This window comes from Mustela nigripes, chromosome 16 (genome assembly GCF_022355385.1).
Source record: "Mustela nigripes isolate SB6536 chromosome 16, MUSNIG.SB6536, whole genome shotgun sequence".
Taxonomy (NCBI): domain Eukaryota; kingdom Metazoa; phylum Chordata; class Mammalia; order Carnivora; family Mustelidae; genus Mustela; species Mustela nigripes.
Window position 1 is genome coordinate 43,771,849 of NC_081572.1, and position 19,023 is coordinate 43,790,871.

The 19,023-nt window shown below is 57.3% G+C and overlaps 1 protein-coding gene across 5 annotated transcripts in view; it reads left to right on the plus strand.

Moving 5' to 3' along the window:
- The window catches only part of ABR (ABR activator of RhoGEF and GTPase), a 177,270-nt gene that overhangs the window by 150,923 nt on the left and 7,324 nt on the right, over positions 1–19,023 (plus strand). For 4 of the 5 annotated variants that reach the window (XM_059380544.1, XM_059380547.1, XM_059380545.1 and 1 more), the window contains 5 exons: positions 15,167–15,226; positions 15,499–15,608; positions 16,266–16,405; positions 17,470–17,604; positions 18,534–18,639. In XM_059380544.1, the coding sequence (XP_059236527.1) occupies positions 15,167–15,226; positions 15,499–15,608; positions 16,266–16,405; positions 17,470–17,604; positions 18,534–18,639 (551 nt within the window). Of the gene's footprint in view, positions 1–3,146; positions 3,341–15,166; positions 15,227–15,498; positions 15,609–16,265; positions 16,406–17,469; positions 17,605–18,533; positions 18,640–19,023 lie in introns of those variants that run through there. The other variant, XM_059380548.1, reaches the window with a different exon arrangement.

Below are 19,023 nucleotides of genomic sequence, written 5' to 3' on the forward strand. Positions count from 1 at the left end.
CCCCCCCCCCCCGCAGCCTGCTCCTAGACCATTGATTCCAGGAGGGAGTGAGTCAGGCAGAGGGAAGAGAAGGCAAATCTGTGCTGTCCCAGAGAGAGCCCCCAGCCCACAGGGAGGCAGGGAAAGATGAACATCTCAAGGGAAGAGCCTTCCAACTCAGCTACCCATCTGCCGAGGCGCTTATGTCACCATGGAGACAGTTGGCCAGCTTTCACCCAGTCGGAGCTTGCTTTACCCAGACAAGTATTGAGCCTGGGCTTCCTAAGACAGACAAGCACAAGGCTTTGGGAACAAGATATGTACTGCCCTCCTCCCACACACCCAGTGGGGGTGGGGGGCACACCTTGCAATGCATTCCCCCAATACACCCTGTGGCGTATGATCCAGATAGAAGGGGGAGAACCTTAGAAAGCCAGCACAGGGCCATTTTTGAAGTAGGCCAGCTGGTGGTGCCAAGCACACTGACATGGTCAGCAATTATAATGGCCCCTTACCAGCCAGTTACACAACCAGCCGTTGCACGTTAGCCCGAGGAATGCAGAAAAAAGCCAGGGTGGATGGCCTTTTTCCATAGCTCTCAAGGCCCATGCCATTCCCTCCTCTTTCAGGAAGCCTTCTGTGGTTCCTCTGGCTAGAAATTTCCTCTCCTTTCTCTCAACTGTCATAGCACTTTATCTGTGTGTTCTTACGGCTTAAGGCTGGGTTTCTTGAGAGCAAAGATGATGTTTTGTCCATCTGGGTAGGCACATGGCAGGTACGTACTTGCTGTGTTCCAAGTGCATGAACGCTTCCTGTTAAGAGGTATTTAAGCCCATGTCTTGCTCTCCTCTTGGGCTGTCAGTTTTATGACAAAGCACAGACTTTGGTTTCGTGTCTGTGATTCCTCAGCAGGGTCAAACACAGAATCGGACCCTCAGTCAGTGGCTCTTGAATGAAATGAATGAATTGGAGAAGTGAAGGTTGTAGGAGTGAGCCAAGCCTTCCCGGGGAAAGGAGTTTTGTGACAGCCAAGGTGGGGAGGCTGCCTGGCCCCTTATGGGACTGGAGGGTGACCATCTTCAGAGGTAGCCCCTGGTGCTGGTGCTGGGAGAGGCAGGTGGGGAACTCCGCCTCGGATTACTGGGCAAAGTGTTATGGGCCAAGTCTGTCTAGCTGCTGTTGGTTTGGGCAACTTCGGCCCAGGTATGAGGAGGCTCTGTGCAGCCTTGGCAGCCCAGGCCTGTCTGCACCGTGTAGAAGCAGGTGTGGAGTGTGGAGCTGGCCCAGCCACCCTGCAGGGACCCCTCCCCACTCAGAACCCAGCAGAGCTCCAGGACCCCACTCCAGGACCCCACCTCCCCCAGCCAGGCAGGGGCAGCGTGGGACCAGAGCCTGCCATACCAGGATCTCACAGTCGTGCTGTGGGCCAGACTTTGTGGCCTGGCCAGGCATGGCCTTGGGCAGGATGTTGCACTTCTCAGTCTCCTTCATTCCCTCTAATGGAAAATGGGGCTCCTGGGACTTCCTTCATAAGGTGGCGTGAGCATTAAGTTGATCTGTGTGGAGGTTGAGCATGGTACCCGCCGCTCCGTGAGTGCTCCTTAAGGGCAGCTCTTACTATGACCCGGTCTTGTCTATCTTTGCAGTGAAGCCGCCCTTCTTTCAACAGAACACAGGGTGTCTGGGGTTAAGCCCCAAGACCTGCATTTTGGTGGGGATCCAGCAGGAGCATTCCAGGTGCCAAGGGCTGCTTCTGGGCCCTCCTGCCCTGGGATCACCCAAGAAATGCGTGGACCCGGCACCTTTTCCTGACTCTAAAGAACCAGCCACACTTGAGCGAAGCCAGACGCATGAGCACCCTCAGCTGTGGAAGAGACCTGTCATTCCCTGGCTGTGGTGGCCTGACTTCAGGCCAGAACTTGACCTCCCCAAGCTCAAGTCCTCCAAACCCAACAACAGAGACCATAAGCCAATCATCACCAAAGTTGTGAGCTTTAAATGAACTGGATATCTGAAAGCTCTCTGCATGGGACCTGGTTCATGGGTGGTCCCGTGGACATGTTGCTTTCCTTCCTTACTCTGAGCCTAGTGGTGCATCATGTGATGCCCTGGGTGCCTCTGGGGTTTGTTTGGCCTGTCTGGGGTTCAGGCCTTTCTCTTTACCCCAGACCCCAGACTCTAACCGGAAGCTTCACATCTCACTCTGGTTAGACTGTTTTCCCAACTTGAGCTTTAAGAGCAAGGTCTTTCTTCTGAGAAGTCTTCTGAGCCACACCCAGCCCAGACCCAGGGGCTGATTGCCCCTTTGCCACTGGATGTCCTCTGTCCCCAGTGGCACAGGCTGCGTTGGGCTTTTCGGGTGAGGTGCACAGGGTCATGATTAATGAATGAAAGAGGGTAAGAGGCACCTCTCACTGTGTATTTGTAACCAGTGTCATTCTTGGCTTTTGGCTTATGTCCTTGGAGACAGCCCATAGTGGCCAGTTCCTTCCTGTCCCCTGAAGCCCAGGAGGCTGTCCTACTGGGGATCTGCTTTATTCTTCACGTTCCCAAGAGGAGGTTTGTGAGTGCCTGTCCCTGCAGACCCCTTCTGGCTTCCTCCCAGGCCTCCCTTACACAGTCCTGGCCCCCAGGGAGCAGCCTGGTGGTGAAGGGGTTAACCGGGGATCTCGAAGGGGAAGGGACTGGGTTGTGTTTAGTTGCTTGTCAAACTTTATTTAGGACTTAGGCTGAGGGTCAGTGAGCCCGAAGCCCCAGCCCGCCAAGAGTTAAAAACCCGGAGGTTGGGTTTTTTGGAGGGTTAGCCTCCAGCGTCTTCTTTTGAGTCACTTCCTTCAGTGGGGGCGGGTCCCCTGCGCCTTCTCGGGCGGTCCGTGGCGCACGCACTGGGGCGTCCCCGCAAGCAGAGCGGTCACCAGCAGGCGGGAGGAGCGGGCCGCCCCCAGTGCGCTCCTCTGGGAGGCAGTCTCCAGGGAGGGGAGGAGAAAGCGGAGCCTCACACCATGCGCTTCCCTGCCCGGCTCGAGTAACCACAGTACGGGCCGGCTGCGGGGGTGAGCACTTCCCGCTCCGTCTGTCTTCGCGGCGCCCGCCGAGCGCCTCGGCGGCCGGGCTGCCCGCAGCCTCTCCCGCGACCCGGTCCCCGGAGCCGGCGCCGCGGGCCAGGGGGCAGTCCGGGCGAGCCTCTGCTGCCGCCGGCATGACCGACATCCTGCCTCAGCCAGACTGCAGCCTGAAGGCGGTGTGCGAGCCTCTGGAGCGCTGTTGCCTGGATCGGCTGGAGGAGCCGGGGAGCAAGCGGCCCCCCAACACAGGCGCCCGGCTTTGGGGCCGGGTTCGCAGCAAACTGCTCCGCCAAAAGGTGCTAGCGGTGGCGGTTGGTGGGGGGGACCCGAGGGCAGGACGGCTGGGGACTGCCGGGGTGCTCTGTTTCCCCCACCCTCCCTTGGAGATCCGTTCCAGCTCCTGCCTGATCATGGAGTCCTAGGATAGAGACGGGGCTATGTGTGGGTCTTCTCCAAGTGGCCTTAATTTAATGATTAATGCTGTTGCCACTTCCACCCCTGACCCCTGCTGGTTTCTCTGCATCTGTCCCCAGCTCAGAAAAAGGGGTCGTCTTCTGTGGGAGAGGACTGCCATATTCTGAGTCTATACAGGCTGGAATGTGAGTGGTTAAGCAAGGGTCTCCTGGGTCTCCCCCACCCAGCCCGGACCAGGCCCCCCTTCCTGAACCCAATGGACATAGCTGGCTGCCCCTTTACAGGGGGGATACTGGCAGAAGCAGCTCAGCACCACTGGCCGTGGAAGACTTCTTTGTGCGGGGTCTTGGGCCTCCTGCTCCCCCAGGGTTGGGGGGAGGTCATGTGACGGTGGGGGTGCTGCCGAGGTGGGGGGCTGCAACCTCTGAGGGGCTGCCCAGTCGGGGACCACCCAGATGACTGCTGGCCCCATGCCAGTGAGGCACCAGAGTGCCAGGGGTTTCCTGACCCAGCAGGCAGCTCTGCTAGAGCGGAGCCAGGGCAGACCGCCCGGCCCGCCTGCAGCCCCAGACCTTGGTGAGGATGAAAATTGGAGATAGAAGCGGACTGTCCTGCATCTGGGCAGCCTGCCTTGGGTCTGGCTTCGGGCCCTGGCATCGGGTGTCCGCGGAAGAACCAGACCCGGCTCCTAGAACACAGTAAACCCTTAGATTAACTGCAGCCTGAACTGGCTGCCCGAGCAAGATGTCGCAGGGGGTCCGTCCCTCAGGGGAGGCTGTGGCTACTCCGTGGGGCTGATGGAGATTTGCATTTGCAAGCCATCCTGCGGCTCCGAGGAGGCAGCCCTCTGGCTAAGTGCTCCGTGCCAACTAGCACCTGCCAGGAGGAAGTGAGCTTGGGCCCGTTGGCTCCTTGTCTCATTTCACCCCCTACCCATGGGGCATACTTGACCTCCCAGAGGTGACATCAGTCCTGGAAAGTGCCAGCAGGGCAGCAACTTGAGCTGTCCTGCTCTGGCCCCTGGGTCACCTTCGGCATCCCCAGGGACCAGGCTCGCCGGGCCCTGCTGGCCTCAGCTGCTACCGGAGCCCCTCTGTGCTGAGGCAGCTGTCTGTGCCCGGCGGCACGGGGCCGGCCCTTCCCTGCACCCCCTCCCCGCCCAGTCCCTGGTGAGGCCAGCAGACACCAGCCCTGGGCTCGTTGTCTATTCCCAAACCTCAAGGCCAGTGAGAAATGGACCCCGCAGTCTCCCGGCCCTCTGCCAGCCAAGCAAAGCCTTTCTAATTTACCTGATCCTTTGGGGAGAGGCCTGGCAAGGAGCGGGGGCAGTCTTTAAACCTCCAGATCCCAGACTTTCTGTTCTTTCCCTGTGCATGTATGACCAGCACCTCCAAAAATTCGCTTCAGAGCTGCGCCTCTGGTGGTCTCTCGCTTCTAGTCTGATGGTGCCCATGGGCAAGGATGGCGGGGGCTGGCCCGGTGCTGGCCTGCGGAGCCGCCCGCCATCCATGCAGCCACAGGGGTGCTCTGGCAGTGGGGTGCTCTGGCAGCTCTTGCTGTGTGACAGAGTATGTCCGCCTCACAGATACAAGGGTCTCTTGGCTGGCGCGATTATGCGTCCCGCTGTGGCCGCCTCACTGTGCTCAGGCTAGCAGGCAAGCAGACGGACTCGTGGGGCTGGGCCCGCTGCCCGCTTCCCTTCTTTCCTCAGCTGCATTAACCTATTTTTTGTCAGTGCCGAGGGCTCTCTGCCAGTCAGGGGGCTGGGACCAGGCAGGAGCTTAGGTGGTGTGGGGGAAGGGTGCTGGGGACCGCCCAGCCTGGCAGGAAGGGTCTCCCGTGAATGGATGTCAGGACACCTGTGGGCCTCCCACTCCCGTCGCCCTAAAGGGGTGTCTGTGACTCATCGGGGGACCCCATGCTGGGGCAGAAGAAGCTGTTCAGATGGAAGAGTCCTCATATTAACCTGGGGGGGTGGGGTCCCTGGCCCCAGGAGTCTGCAGTTGCGGGTCTCAGGGAGCTGTGTTTGGGTTGGTTCTTGTCCCCAAGGAGATTCTGGGGCTGACGCCTCATTCCGGCCTCTGACTTGGCAGTTGGTCTGCTGTGCAAGCATTGAGCAGAGGAGACACGTGGCACTGGGGTTTGCGGGTTCTGCCAGCGCTCTCGGCACTACACATTTCTACTTTCCTTTTCCTTCGTTTTGTATGTTTCAACTTTCTGCTTCAGATCACACTGACGGAGACTAGGCTCGGTGCCTTCTCTTCATGCCTTCCCACCTGCTTCTAGATCCTGAGGTGGCACCTGAGAGGCTGAAGGAGGAGTCCCATCCCCCACTCCCTGAAGTATCCAAGGTTATAATGGGGTCACTTGTGGGAGCCACAGAGAGGCTGGCAGGAACCCCCACCCACCCACAACGTAAGGCAGAGGCCAAGCCAGAAGCATTTGGGGTGGGGGTGCCTGGAGGTGGGAACTCAGGCTGGATTGGCAGGGTCCAGAGGAGTGGATGGGAGAGTGGAGGACAGTTGTTGATGACCTTGTCTCTGCTTGAGGGTTTGCCATGTGGGGCTGAGAATTCCCCGCCTCAGAAGAACTTCTGTCCAGATGCTAGAGGCCGGCAAGATGAATGGAAGTGTTTGTTGCTGAACCACAGAGTTCAAGGATACCTGCTGCTCTGTGACAGGGTCTGCTTTCCTCTGTCTCTGGGGAGAGTCAGAGGTGTTACCTGAGGAAGGACAGGATGGGGTGCCCCCTTTGGGCCACTTGTCTGGGGAACCTTAGGGCTTAGGAGGGTCCCTTTCTTTGCTGTCTCAGTTGCAACCACAGGACAGCTCCTAGCCCCTCCCAGAGCCTGCCACTGAACTTGACCGTTCTTTGTAACAGGTAGCACCGGATACGCAAACTGTGTACCCAGGTTCACGCAGCCATTCGCTGGCTGTTCGAGGCATTGAGGGTCCGAGGGCTCTAGGCTATCAGATGTAGATTTGTCTTGGGCTCATTAACTTTATTTCATAATCGAGCTCCAGGCATCAAGAAAGATCTTGAAACCTTACACGGTAGACCTGTGTCCTGCCCTGGCTGTTCCCAATCTGCCCTGCCCCTTGCCCCCTGCCCCACCCTTGTCAGGCTAATCTGCTGAGGGGAAGGGACCCCTGTCCCTATCTTAACCATCCATATGCCCACTCGTGTCCCTATAGCCATCCCTCAGCTCTAGGAAAGGGACGTTAGCCCCTCTCCCTTGGGCTGGAGACCCCTGCAGTCCTTCCATTTTCCCTGGACATCTGGGAGAGCCAGGACTATGACCAGGCTGGCTGGAGAGTTGGGGTGGGGCGGGGAGCAGAGCAACCTCCCAGCATTTCCCCAGCCTCGAAGCTTCTCGAAGCTTCTCACAGCACTTGCTCACTCCCTAGAGGGAGAGGACCTTACTCCTGGTGCCACATGGGTGGTCTCCTGACCACTAGTGCCCCTACTTCTCTACTAAGCTGACTCCCAGGAGGCCTGTTCAGTTCCACACAGCAGGAATCCACAACTCTGAGAGTCTGCTAGAGGTCATGGAGCCCCATGCAGACATGGAGCCACCCACATGCACAATTTGAATGCTGTTGTAGATAGGGTCACAGAGCTCAGCTTAGGGACCCCTGCTCTAAGTGCACCTGGCAGGGTACTATTTCTTTGCACCTGGGGAGGTTGGAAAGGGCATTGACCCTCTCTGGCATCTCTGTGGTCCACAGGTGGCTTGGCCAGGCAGCCACGCTGGGCTTGGTGCCCCAGCTTTTAGATGGCCCTGGACCAGGGGGAGCTAAGCCTGCCAACCAAGGTGGTTTCCGAAAGGCCAAAGCTGCGAGAGCCCAGTGTTACAGGAGTTTCCAGAAGCAGTGAGGCCCCAGGAGGGCAGACGTTTTGGAAAGAGCCCAGAAACTTCTGCAGGTGCTAGTTTGGGGGAGTTGCCAGACATTGACAAGGGAGCACACGTCTGGAAAGGCCCAGCTCTCTGCCGAGTGGCCTTGCCAGCTGCCCAAACTGTCAGGAGCCAGTCACCAGGTACTATTTCAGCTTCTTTTTCCCAAACAGATAGTGTTGGGGACAGGAAGGATATGTGTGCTCTGCCAGTTCACTAGCTCTTAGAGGAACACACATTCCCCCACGTCTGGAATTTGCATGCCCATTCCCCGGGAGGAACCAGAGCCAGTGCAGAATCCCAGCGAGCCTTAGATCGAGGCCTCATTGTCCTTTGTCCCTGGGGTGAGCCTAGAGAGATGAGAGGCCACCGTGAGAGCTGCCCTTGGGATTCTCCTGCAGAGAGGCCAGGAGGGCACCATAACGCCGTGGTGATGCCTCAGCCAGGAGCTAGAACCATCTCTGTCTGGGACAGGGATCCCTGCCAACGCTGATGCCTCAGATGGGCCCAGCCAGAGCCGTGACAGCCATAGCTCCACACCCCATCACGTGCCTGAAGCCTTCTTCATGTTCAGGCCTCCTCCGTGGGTCACCCCACCCCTTGGGCTTATGCGGCACAGGGTGCTGGAGACTCGGCTGAGCTCGTAGCACTCAAGAGGCCTCTTTTTCCAACCCCAGCTCTGCTGTCTTTACTGGCTCTGTGACCTTGGGCAGATCTCTTCCCCTTTCTAGTTCTCTGGCATCAGGATCATGAAGGAGCTGAACAGGATGATCTCCTAGATCCAGTTCATATGATGATGTTGGCCATGGCTCAAGATTCCTGTTCCTAAGCTTAAACTCTCAACACACTGGGGAAGTCTGGGTGGGAGAGGTCACAGGGTGGTGCCTGGGCCCAGGCCAGCCATTCCCTGGGCATGGGAGAGGAGAGGTGAGTGGGAACGTGGGGCTTCTTGACCCCCGTCCCGAAGGAGCCTTGGTGGGAAGGCATTGTTCTCTCCATCCCCCACATCCCGTTTCATTCATTTGGTCCCTGAATATTGATGGGCACCTTCCCTGAATATACTGGGCACCCCAGAGGCAGAAGGCAGAGAGCCCTTAATCTCATGGAACTTTCTGTCCGCAGGAGTCAGGCAACCAAAAAGATCATTTCAGGCTAGACAAGTGCTGGGAAGAACATAAACTTGGGTAATGGGCTAGAGAGTAATGGGGAGGGAGAGGACTTGCTGGAAGAGGTAATTTTGAACTAAGACTTAAATGGTAAGAAGGATTCTGGGAGTGCCTGGGTGGCCCCAGTCGGTTGTACGTCCACCTCTTGGTTTCGGCTTGGCTCGTGATCTCAAGGTGGTCAGATCGAGCCCTGTGTTGGGCTCCTTGCTCAGCACACGGTCTGCTTCAAAATCTCTCTCTCTCCCCCAACCCCTTCTCCCTCCTTCTGCCCCTCTGCACCCTTGCTGCACCTTCTCTCCTCTCAAATAAATACATTAGTTAATTTTAAAAAAAAGATTCTGGAAAGATCCAAGACAGTACATTCCAGGCAGAGGAACTGGCAAGGTGAAAACCCTGTGGCTGGTGGGGTGGGCGCGGCATCTTCAGAAGCAGACAGAGGCCACGGGACAGTGGAGAAGGGCACCCTATATGGAGCAGGCAGGGGCCAGCTGGGGCGAGACGTTCAGCTTCTAATGGAAGTGCGGCGGGCAGGATGCCACGGGGAAGCTTGACCTGGGTTTTAGTGATGCTGCCAGTTTTACTGAGGCTGCTGGGTTTGGAGCCCTGGCTGAGGACCAGACTCATTCTCAGCCCATGCCGTGAGGCGCTGTTACCATCTACTCCATTTCACATGTGGAAACTGAGGCTCAGAGAGTGACCCAGAGTGACAGCCTGCAGCCTGCCCTGCCAGGATGGAGGGTCAGAGCCCCGTGGGGGCCTGGGGCTGTTCCTCAGCTTCCTGGTTGTCTAGGTGCTCCTGGAGCCCATTGGGGTTGGGGTGGGGTGCCCCGCATGGGGAGCCTTCCTGCCCAGACTACCCAGCCGAGCACGCTGTTAGAGAAATGAGCGCTTACTTCTCGTGCTGTCTAGTGAGTGCGGGGCGAGGGCTGGAGCCCACCGGGAGGTCCCCCCCCAGAGCGGGCATGGGTAGTGGCCTTGCCAGCGCCGCTCATTCTCAAGAATAGGCTCTGTGCCCAGACTGCATTCCTGGCCTGGGCAGGGAGGATGAGGTCAGCTTCAGAGGAGGACTTGCACAATGCTCATCGAAGTACTCTCAAGGCCAAAGGGAGGTGGTGGAGCCCACCGTGCTCCCCAGGCCGGCCTCCCACTCCCGACTTTGGAGGCAAGGCTGCTCTGGGCTTCCTCTGGGCTGCTTTGGGCTGAGCCAGAGTGACCCTCCCTTCTTTGCCCTTGTGCCCCCAACATGGCCCTGAGCTGAGGCTTGGCAGCTTCCTGGCCGTTTGTGTGAGGCCTGGTTCTGGGGCGAAGTTGTCCAGGCTGCCTGGAACAGAGAAGGCAGTGGGGTGCCAGCCAGTCCCAAGGAAGACAGGGTCCCGGGGCTCTGGGATGGATGCGCCCGGCTTTGAGACTGAGGACTAAAAGTCCAAGGACTAAAAGTGTGGCAGGCACAGGGCAGACTGGGGCTCGGGAATGCTGAGCGAGTGCTAGGGAAGGCAGGTCACAGTGGGTGCTGTGAGGCTAACCTGACTTCAATAAAAGCCTTATTCAGAGCGGCTAAACCCTTTCCATATGTGGGCCTCTGAGAACTTCAAAGTCCGGGGGAGTGGGGGTTGGAGGAGGGGAGACAGGATCCCGGTGTTTTGCCTACAGAGTCAGCATAAGCCCCTCGTGCAGCTGCCCTGGGAGAGGGCACTTGACCCTACAGGGTGAGGACTAGAGGGGCCAAGCTTGCTTAGCCTAGTCGTGGGGGAGCCAGCCTCTGGGAAAATGGCCTGTCCGTGGTCTCCCCTGGCCGGGCTGCTGAGCTGGAAGCCCAGCGTGGGCCCTGGCATCCCCCTCCCACCCCACCCTCCCTCTCTAGGAGTTTCTCTCTGAGCAGCCACGTTGACAGAATCCTCCCGTACCCTTCCCAAGAGGGAGGAGAAGCAGGCCTTGGCAGCTCCCTAGTCCCCCTGTTGCCAGCCCTCCCATGCCTCTCACGCCTGTGGTCTGTCCCAATGACAGACTGGGTTTGGTGTCTGAAGGGGACCTAGCCCAGAGTATATAGACATACTCGGGGAAGGGCAGGAAAAAGCCAGCCCAGTACCGCCACCCGGGCCACTGGCCTGGGAGCCCCGGGAAATGTACCCCCATCAGACAGGACACCTGGCTCAGGGCCTGGTCTCCCCAGCCCCACACTCAGCCTCTGGCAGGCACCCCCTAAACACGGCCAGCCATCTCTGCCTTCCCTTCAGCACCCCGTTCACCTCTGAGGACGACAGCTCTAGCACACTGCATTTCTTGCCCTCGTTGTTAAGCACTTTGTTTTTATTAACCCTAGAAACTACTCTGGCTTTGAGAGAAGTCCATGCTCCCTCCCCGGTCAGGCCCAGGATGCCAGGTCCCGGATTCAGGAAGCCAGGCCCACAGGGATGGGAGGTCAGGGGTCCTTGGGCTCCTGGGGGCCTCAGGCCTGCACTGGGGAAATGACAGAGTGAGGTTCTGAGGGGAGGGGCCCAGTGCCAAGAGGCTTTTGAGGGAGGGAGGGGAAGCGGAGGCCTGGGAGCCCCGGTGTTATGTCCTAAAGTAACGCACTGCGGCCTGGTTTGTGCTTCCCTGACCACTGGGACTGTAGCTGCCCATAAACGGGGCAGTGCCACCACTGGCCCCCGTGAACAGGTGTGGGCAGGGCAATGGCAAAAATCACCAGAAGGCTTTCAGGCAAGAGTACAAGGCAGAGGGAAGGCTGTGGCTCTACCCTCAGAAGGACCCAGGTTTGACCAGGGACTGTGGCATCTACCCCAGGGAGCGAGAATGGGGACCCCAGACTCACTGGTGCCTCGGAAACCCCAGGCACCCGGAGGTGGCTACGAACAGCCCTCGAGCCGGGGGGAAGGAGATGCACTGGTGACAAATGGGCTGGGAGGAAGGACGTAGGCCTAAGGACCCCTCAGGACTTTCCTGAAGGAACGAGGTGCCCCCACAGGCCTGCGAGGCCACTGGGCTTTCCTGTCCTAGACACGATGCGGGGGAAGCGCTCTGAGAGCCTGCATCTCCATCTCCTTCTGCGGCCTCAGGATTTTGTTGCGGACACTGGGCAGTTCTTCTGTGGACATCAGTCCCTGGGGTCAGCTGTGTCTCCTTGGCACACATGCAGGGCTGAACGTGCAGCCATGACCTGACCGAGTCTAAAAGCAAAGGTAGACAGAACATAACTGAGCCACTCCTGGCGGCAGGCGTTGTGTGTGGACCACCTAGAACTTCCTCTAGGATGCCCTATGGCTCCTTTCTGTCTCCTGCCCATGCCCCACCTTGAGGAAGACCCAGCTGTGTGTGTCTTACCTGTGGGGTGAAGGAGGGGCCTCCTGGGGGTCTCCCCCAGCCTGGCCCTTCGCAGCCCCATCTGTCTGCCTCCCTTGCCCGATCTGGCCTGGCCTCAGTACCCACTGCCCAGGGCCGGGGGTTGGCACCTATCTGCTGGGACTCAGAGGTCAGCGGTCAGGTGCTCTATCCACTGACATCCTGGGGGCTGGCTCTTCCGCCCCCGCACTAATCTAATCAGGAAATAGCAGAGTCCACATTTCCCAGGGGTTATAAATAGCCACAGCCGCTCAGGCAGCATCATTTCTCTGGAAAATGTGCCATGTCCCTCTCCACTCCTCGCCCTCCCTTCTCTGTATTTAAGTGACGTCCTGAAAATAGCCTTGGTTTCTGGAGGCTGCCAGTCTGCTGGGAGGCAGATCTTCACAGCCTGGGCACGAGGGGCTAGGCAGGCCTCCCTCAAGCACCCACTAGGGGGTTCTGGGAGACAGCGGTTGCGGAGACTCACAGTAAAACACGGAAGTACCACCTTCCTCAGCCCTGGCCTCAGACTGATGGGAGGGTGCCAGTCGGCTGCAGAGGGACGGTGTCTCAGCACGGCAGGAAGCGTCTCACCTCCTAGATAGTGGCATTGGGCAAGTTCCTTAGTCTCGTTAAGCCTCAGTGTTCTCATCTGTAAATGGGAGTGTGAAAAGGCTAGACCTCACAGCCTTGTTACCATGTACTTTGTTACCATGATTGAGATAGCCTGTGTGAAAGGTTTGTCTTCATGCGGGCTCCTCGGAAATGCTCAGAATACATTAATTCTGGGACTCTGAGGTGGTATGGATGCCCTAGGGAGGAAGCTGAAGTTCAGGGAAGTTTAAGTGACTTGCCCAGATTCACACAGTTGAGTGGAAGAGTGGACATTTCGACCTACATAGGCCTGAGTCTCAATCCTTGCCCTTCCCCCACTTGGCTGTGCCCAGACACCACTCCAGGACCTGGGGAGGGACCCCTGGCTTAGGCCATGGTGGCTACTAGGAGGCACCGGGTCTCAGGAGGGGGATTAGGTGAAGGGGTGCCTAAGGGATGGTCCGTGCCACAGACCTGGTGAGGTTTGGGGACAGAAAAAGTTTCGGGAGAGGGACATTTCAGGGGCTTCCTTTGGGACCCTTGGGACACTTGGCCTTAAGGCTTCTGGATTAGTGAGCCTGGACCATAGCCAGGCTGGTGAGTCCCATGTGCTTCCCTTGTGTGCAGAGGAGGTGCTGGGGCAGAGTGGGGCACATGGGGTTACTGGGTCCCGTCCACACTGCTCTCCCTCCGTGTCCTCCTCAATTGCACCCTTCGTCCGGTGGGGGGGGGGGGGCAACTCCTGAAGGCTGGGCCTAGGCCAAATGCAGACCCCAGGGCCCAACCCACCCTGGGCTGACCAGACCCTGCTCCTCTGTGCTGTGGGCCTGCTGGAACAGTGGTGTTCACACTGTGGTGCACGTGCTCTGGGCAGCGTGGGGGTTGGCGGGGTTGGGAAGCCACAGAAGCTTCCCAGGGAGTACATGGGCAGGGAGTTTCCAGAGAATCAGTCTGCAGACTCCCAACTCCCATAGGTGCCACTGGCTGCAAGCGATGTGCCTGGGAAGGGCTTTCTGCCTTCAGATCCCTTCCTCTGCAGGGGAGCCCAAGGCTCTCAGTGGAACATGGCCCAGGGTGCCAGTGCCTCCTGCTTGCCGACAGTAGGGCCTCTTGAAATGTGGGTGTGGGTGTGGAGAAGGTACAAGACGCTGATGGCCAAGTTCCAAATCCGTTCATGAGTCAGGTGCTTTCCAGTTCTTTGCTTTCCACAAAACTGATGGACATTGTCAGCTGACAGATCATTTAAAATAAATTTTGCTGGGGGTGCCTGGGTGGCTTAGTCTGTTAAGCATCTGCGTTTGGCTTAGGTCATGATCCCAGGGTCCTAGGATTGAGCCCTGCATTGGGCTCCCTTCTCAGCGGGGAGCCGGCTTCTCCCTCTGACTGCCGCTCCCCCGATTGTGTGCGCGCTCTCTCTCTCAGCCAGATAAATAAATAAAATCTTTTTAAGGAATAATAAAAATAAATAAATTTTGCTAATCGGTATTTATTCAATTTAAGGCAAACGAGAAGGAGAGAGTTTCGAGAATCCTGTAACATTGCTATAATAAAACAGCCCCATCTAGTTAATTTACAGGAACAAGATGTTTCTCCCTCTACATGTTTAAAAGCAAAACCAGGGGCACCCGCCTGGCTCAGGTGATGGAGCCTGTGATTGGGGTCATGAGTTTGAGCCCCACATTGGGTGTAGAGATTTCTAAGAAAATAACCAACTTAAAAAAAAAAAAACAGCAACACACGAGCATAGTGAGGCTGCACCCAGTTCTACCCTAGCAAAAAAAAAATACACGAATTAAAACAAAAAAATGTTCTGTCCACCCCGTGAAGAGACATAAGTCCTTCAAAGTGGTATCTTGCTACTGAATATTTATTAATACTTATTTTTAACCTGCTGGTTAGTGTTTTTATTGCGTGCTGTCAGTCGCTGTAGTAACTCAAACATGTCTTGAATATTTGGAGCCTTGTGGTCTCAGGAAGTGTTTCATTGCCATTTGTACAGATTTTTTTTAATAAGATTTTGTTGGTTTTTTTTTTTTAATCTGTTTGGGAGGATAGGCAGATTCTTTAATTTTTTTTTTGTTGAGATTTTATTTATGTATTTGTCAGAGAGCGTGCACACAAAAGCAGGGGGAGAGGCAGGTAGAGAAAGCAGTAACTCCCACTAAGCAAGGAGCCCAGCACCCACCCTGCGATCATGACCTAAGCCGTAGGCAGATGCTTAACCAACACAGCCACCCAGGCGCCCCGGTACAGATATTTTTGTTGAAGTGAAATCTAATAGGGTGATGATTAAAACCCTTAAGATAGAAAAATACAAACTAGGACAAAATTCTTTGGGAGAAAAAAAAAAAACAATGCAGGGTGTCTGCAAGGGAAAGGAGAGCTTGTATGTTCCTCATGAATGATGGTGGGTAGCAGATCGCTGTGGTAATTGGATCCCACTGAATACATTGAAAAGAATGATGTCACAGTTTTATTTTAAGATGTAAATATTTACATTATCCTGGAAGCTATAGCCTTTGCAACTCTTTAAACTTGCCTTGGAAATATTCAGACGTCGAGTCGCAAATGTGCTGGGCGGTACATAATTTTTCAAAATCACTGTGTGGGTGCGCAAGGAAAAACAGTCCGCAGGCCACTGCGTCAGAGGAGCAGAGTCCGGTCCTGTCCCCTGTGAGGGATGCCTCCTCTGCTTTCCCCATCTCACGTTGTCTTTCTTCCTTTCTCTGCAGTTGGATCCCCAGACTGTGGAGACCAAGAACTGGCACACAGATGTGATTGAGATGAACGGGGTGAGCTGGGGAGACAGGAAATGTCCACACACTGGGCGGGCCCCCGGCTGCTGTCCTCGGGGGTGCTGTCTTGCCCCCTGTTCCCTCAACCCAGACCCTCTCCCGTCCCCTGTGCCCACACCCTTCCCACTCCCACCCTGTAGGTGTTGCAGGGAGCCAAGGGTGGGAGAGGCAGCAGTGATTGGCCGCGCTGGGGAGGGGGCCTGTGTTTCGGAGGCCCTCCTCAGGCACTCACACCCTGGGGGATTTGTGCCTGCCTCACCCCCAACCAGATCAAAGTGGAATTCTCCATGAAGTTCACCAGCCGGGATATGAGCCTGAAGAGGACCCCATCAAAAAAGCAGACTGGTGTCTTTGGCGTGAAGATCAGCGTAGTGACTAAGTAGGTCCCCCTGGGGCACGTGAGTGGTGGCATTAGCACCTGGGGTCCCTCCCTGGACCCCTAGCGAGTCACCCCACCCCCTGGCTCTATAGTCAGGGATGACCAGTTCGGAGGCCCAAAGTGGCCCGCAGACGTAGGCCTCCATCTCACACATGCTTCAGAAGTCAGCAAGCCAGCATTAAACACCAGATGACCTGTGAGCATCCCAGGCCGTCAGCTTCTTGTGGTCAGTGAGATGCTCTGATGACATAGGCACACATTGAGGTTTGGCCACGACCAGCGGGAATCCAGGAGGGGCTGCCCTCCACTCTCCACCACCCCCTCCAGGGCCTGGGCCTCCAGGACCTCAGCCACCTCCCTCAGGGGTCTACGGCTCAGCCCCACATAGCATTTGAAGCTGAGATCTGCCTTCTAAGGAACATTCTCATCTCAGCATCTTTGCACTTGTCTCCCAAACCACCTCCTGCCTTTGTCCCTTGCCACACTGCAACAGGCCTGCCTTGGGCTGCTTGGGTAGGGTGGGGTGGCATGGTCTCTTAGTCCTCTCTGCAGCCCCAACCCTGATACCAGAAGCCTGGGTGTGCAGGGGAAGTGGGGGCTTGGGGTAGTCAGGGAGGGAGGACTTCCGCCCCCCCCCTCACAGCCCCTCCCCACCAGGCGGGAGCGCTCCAAGGTACCCTACATCGTGCGGCAGTGTGTGGAGGAGGTGGAGAAGCGGGGCATCGAGGAGGTCGGCATCTACCGGATATCAGGGGTGGCCACCGACATCCAGGCACTGAAGGCCGCCTTTGATGCCAGTAAGTGTGGGAGGCCCGGGCATTGGTGGGGAGAGGGCACTCTTAGGGGCCCAGCAGGCTGCTCTGGGAGCCCAGGAGCACCAGAGGCCTTTCTCCACAGAGAGGCCCCAAGTCACCGATGGTGGAAGAGCCTTGTTCTGTGAACCACAGTCCCATGTGGCGTGTGGTGGGCCCTCTCTTAGTCTGATGCCGGGACTCTGCCTGTGTGTGCTCATGTAAACACCCCCTCCCCACTCTCTTATCCACTGTTGCAGATGAGGAATGGAGGAGGCTCAGAAAGGCCAAGCCACTTGCTCAGCATTGCTCAGCTTGTAGGTTTTGAGCCTTCTTTCAGCTCAGATCTTTCTTATTCCAGTGTTTCTGGCTTTCTTGCTATCTATGTGGTACCTAAGGGACTGGAAGGAAACAGAAGGGCTTTGAACCCAGGCTGGCTGGCTCAGGCTCCCCTCTGCTGTCTCCAAAGCCCTGAACAAGGGCCCTTTGGGAGGAGCACCGCTGTTTCCCTCCATAAATTCCTCCATGGTGGGGGCTGCCCTCTCTGGTTTTTCTTTCCCCCCATCATGCGAGTTTGTGCTGTGATAGCCAGGAAGCCTGAATTGGGCAGGCAGGGCTGATTCCAAGGGAGCCAAGGGAGGGGCCTGTGTTTAGGAAGCCTGGGGTGAAAGGTTGGGGATGTGCCAACATACGGGTCCTCTGTGCAACCTGGAAGCTGAGGCTTTGTTGGAGCATGCTTTTTCATGTAAAAAATGTGCAGGGCCTTCCAGAGAGAGGCTTAGCGGTGGGGAGGTTCCAGAGAGGGTGTCTGCCATGTGGTGTGAGGACTCTGGATGGAGAATGGGGCTCCCCTGCCCCAGTGGGGCTGAGTCACACACCACCTGTGGGCACTGTACCTACTTCCTGCCTTTCCTGGCAAGACCAGGGCAGAGATGGAGTGGGTGGGGGCTTCCCCAGCTGTGTGGTGCGGAATGGAGCAGGGCCCACCACCCCGCCCCTGCCTAGCTGAGGACTGCATGGAAGAGGGGGGCTTGGATGGGTGCACTCCCGATTGTCCACATCCTCTGCAGATAACAAGGACATCCTGCTGATGCTGAGTGACATGGACATCAATGCCATTGCCGGCACCCTGAAGCTCTACTTCCGGGAGCTGCCTGAACCCCTCCTCACAGACAGACTCTACCCAGCCTTCATGGAGGGCATCGGTGAGGCTTTGGGGCACCGAGGGCCCGGCTGAGCCAGGCCTTCCTGACAGCAAAGAGTGGGAGACCTGTGGCTCTCCTTGCTTGTGCATCTGCCCAGTGCTCTGGGGCGGCGTGGCTGAGTGGCCCAGAGAGTGGGGTGTGACCCACTGGGGCCTGAGGCAGAGCCTGGACCCTCTCTTGCCTGCCTCTCTCCCCTCTTGTCCCCGTGTCTACCCTCTGTGCTTCCTCCCCAAATACTGATCTCCTTGCTTGGAAAGCCAAGCAGCCAGGGAAATGTGCCCTGAGGTAGGTGGCCAGGGCCAGCGTCCTGAGCCAAAGACAAGCCTGGCTGGAGTGTACCAGAGCTGGCCAGAACCCAGCCTTCCAGAGGAGCAGTCTCTCGCTCCCACTGATGCCCTGGGCAGCGATGAAGCTGAAGGCCTCGGCCAGCGGGGCGCCTGGGCACCTCCTTCCTGCCTCTCCCTTTTCTCCCTGCTGCCTCCTCCATGGGCAGGTCAGGGCTTCAGCCACCACAGGAAGTGAGGAACCCCGTGGATGGCTGTTCATTGCCTGCTCTAGCATCAGAGGCAGTTGAAAGAGGAAACGTTCAAAATAGTGTTCTCACTGCCTTAAACTTAACCTCCTAGACCAGGGACAGGCTATGACCAGAGCTGCGAAGGCACGTACGGGAGGGGTGGGAGGGCACTCAATCCCCGCCAGCGTGCTTCCTGACTGAGCTTTGGATGGGGGCTTCCACAGGAACCAGCTGTTCATAGCCCACCCTTGGGAAGATACCAGGCCCTTCCTTCCCTACAGGGTCTGCTCCCCTCACCCCTGCAACCTGGGCTCTCCCTCAGGGTCCCACGGCCTCCAGACCCTGGTGGGGCACTGGCTCAGGCCTCCCCACCCAGGAGCCAAGCCTCAGCCTTGCTCCACTCCCCCCTCCACAGCCCTGTCGGACCCTGCTGCCAAGGAAAACTGCATGATGCACTTACTCCGCACCCTGCCCGACCCCAACCTCATCACCTTCCTCTTCCTGTTGGAACACTTGAAAAGGTAACAACTCAGGCTGGCGGGGAAGGTGGGCAGGGAGCCCAGGGAAGGCCCCTCCTTGCTGGGGAGGCCACTTTTGTGGGGGGATCCACCTCCTTGGCTCTGAAGCTCTTAGGTGCTGGCTTCTGCTGGGTCACCCATCACAGGGTGAGAGTTTGCTTTTCAAACTCTTGCCTCCAAATTCTTGTTTTGAGAAATATCGGGGTCCTAATAGCAACCTCCCATATCAGCAGGGCCAGAGCCAAGGACTGTCGATGGCTTTTGCAGTCCATGGTCATTCAGTCCACTTCCCAGTTGTAAAGGGAAGGCTGTAAGCAGTAGTGTGCTTGCCGTTCTGTTTTGTTACACACAGTCATGTGTCCTGGGTTGTAACAGGAAATGTGTTCG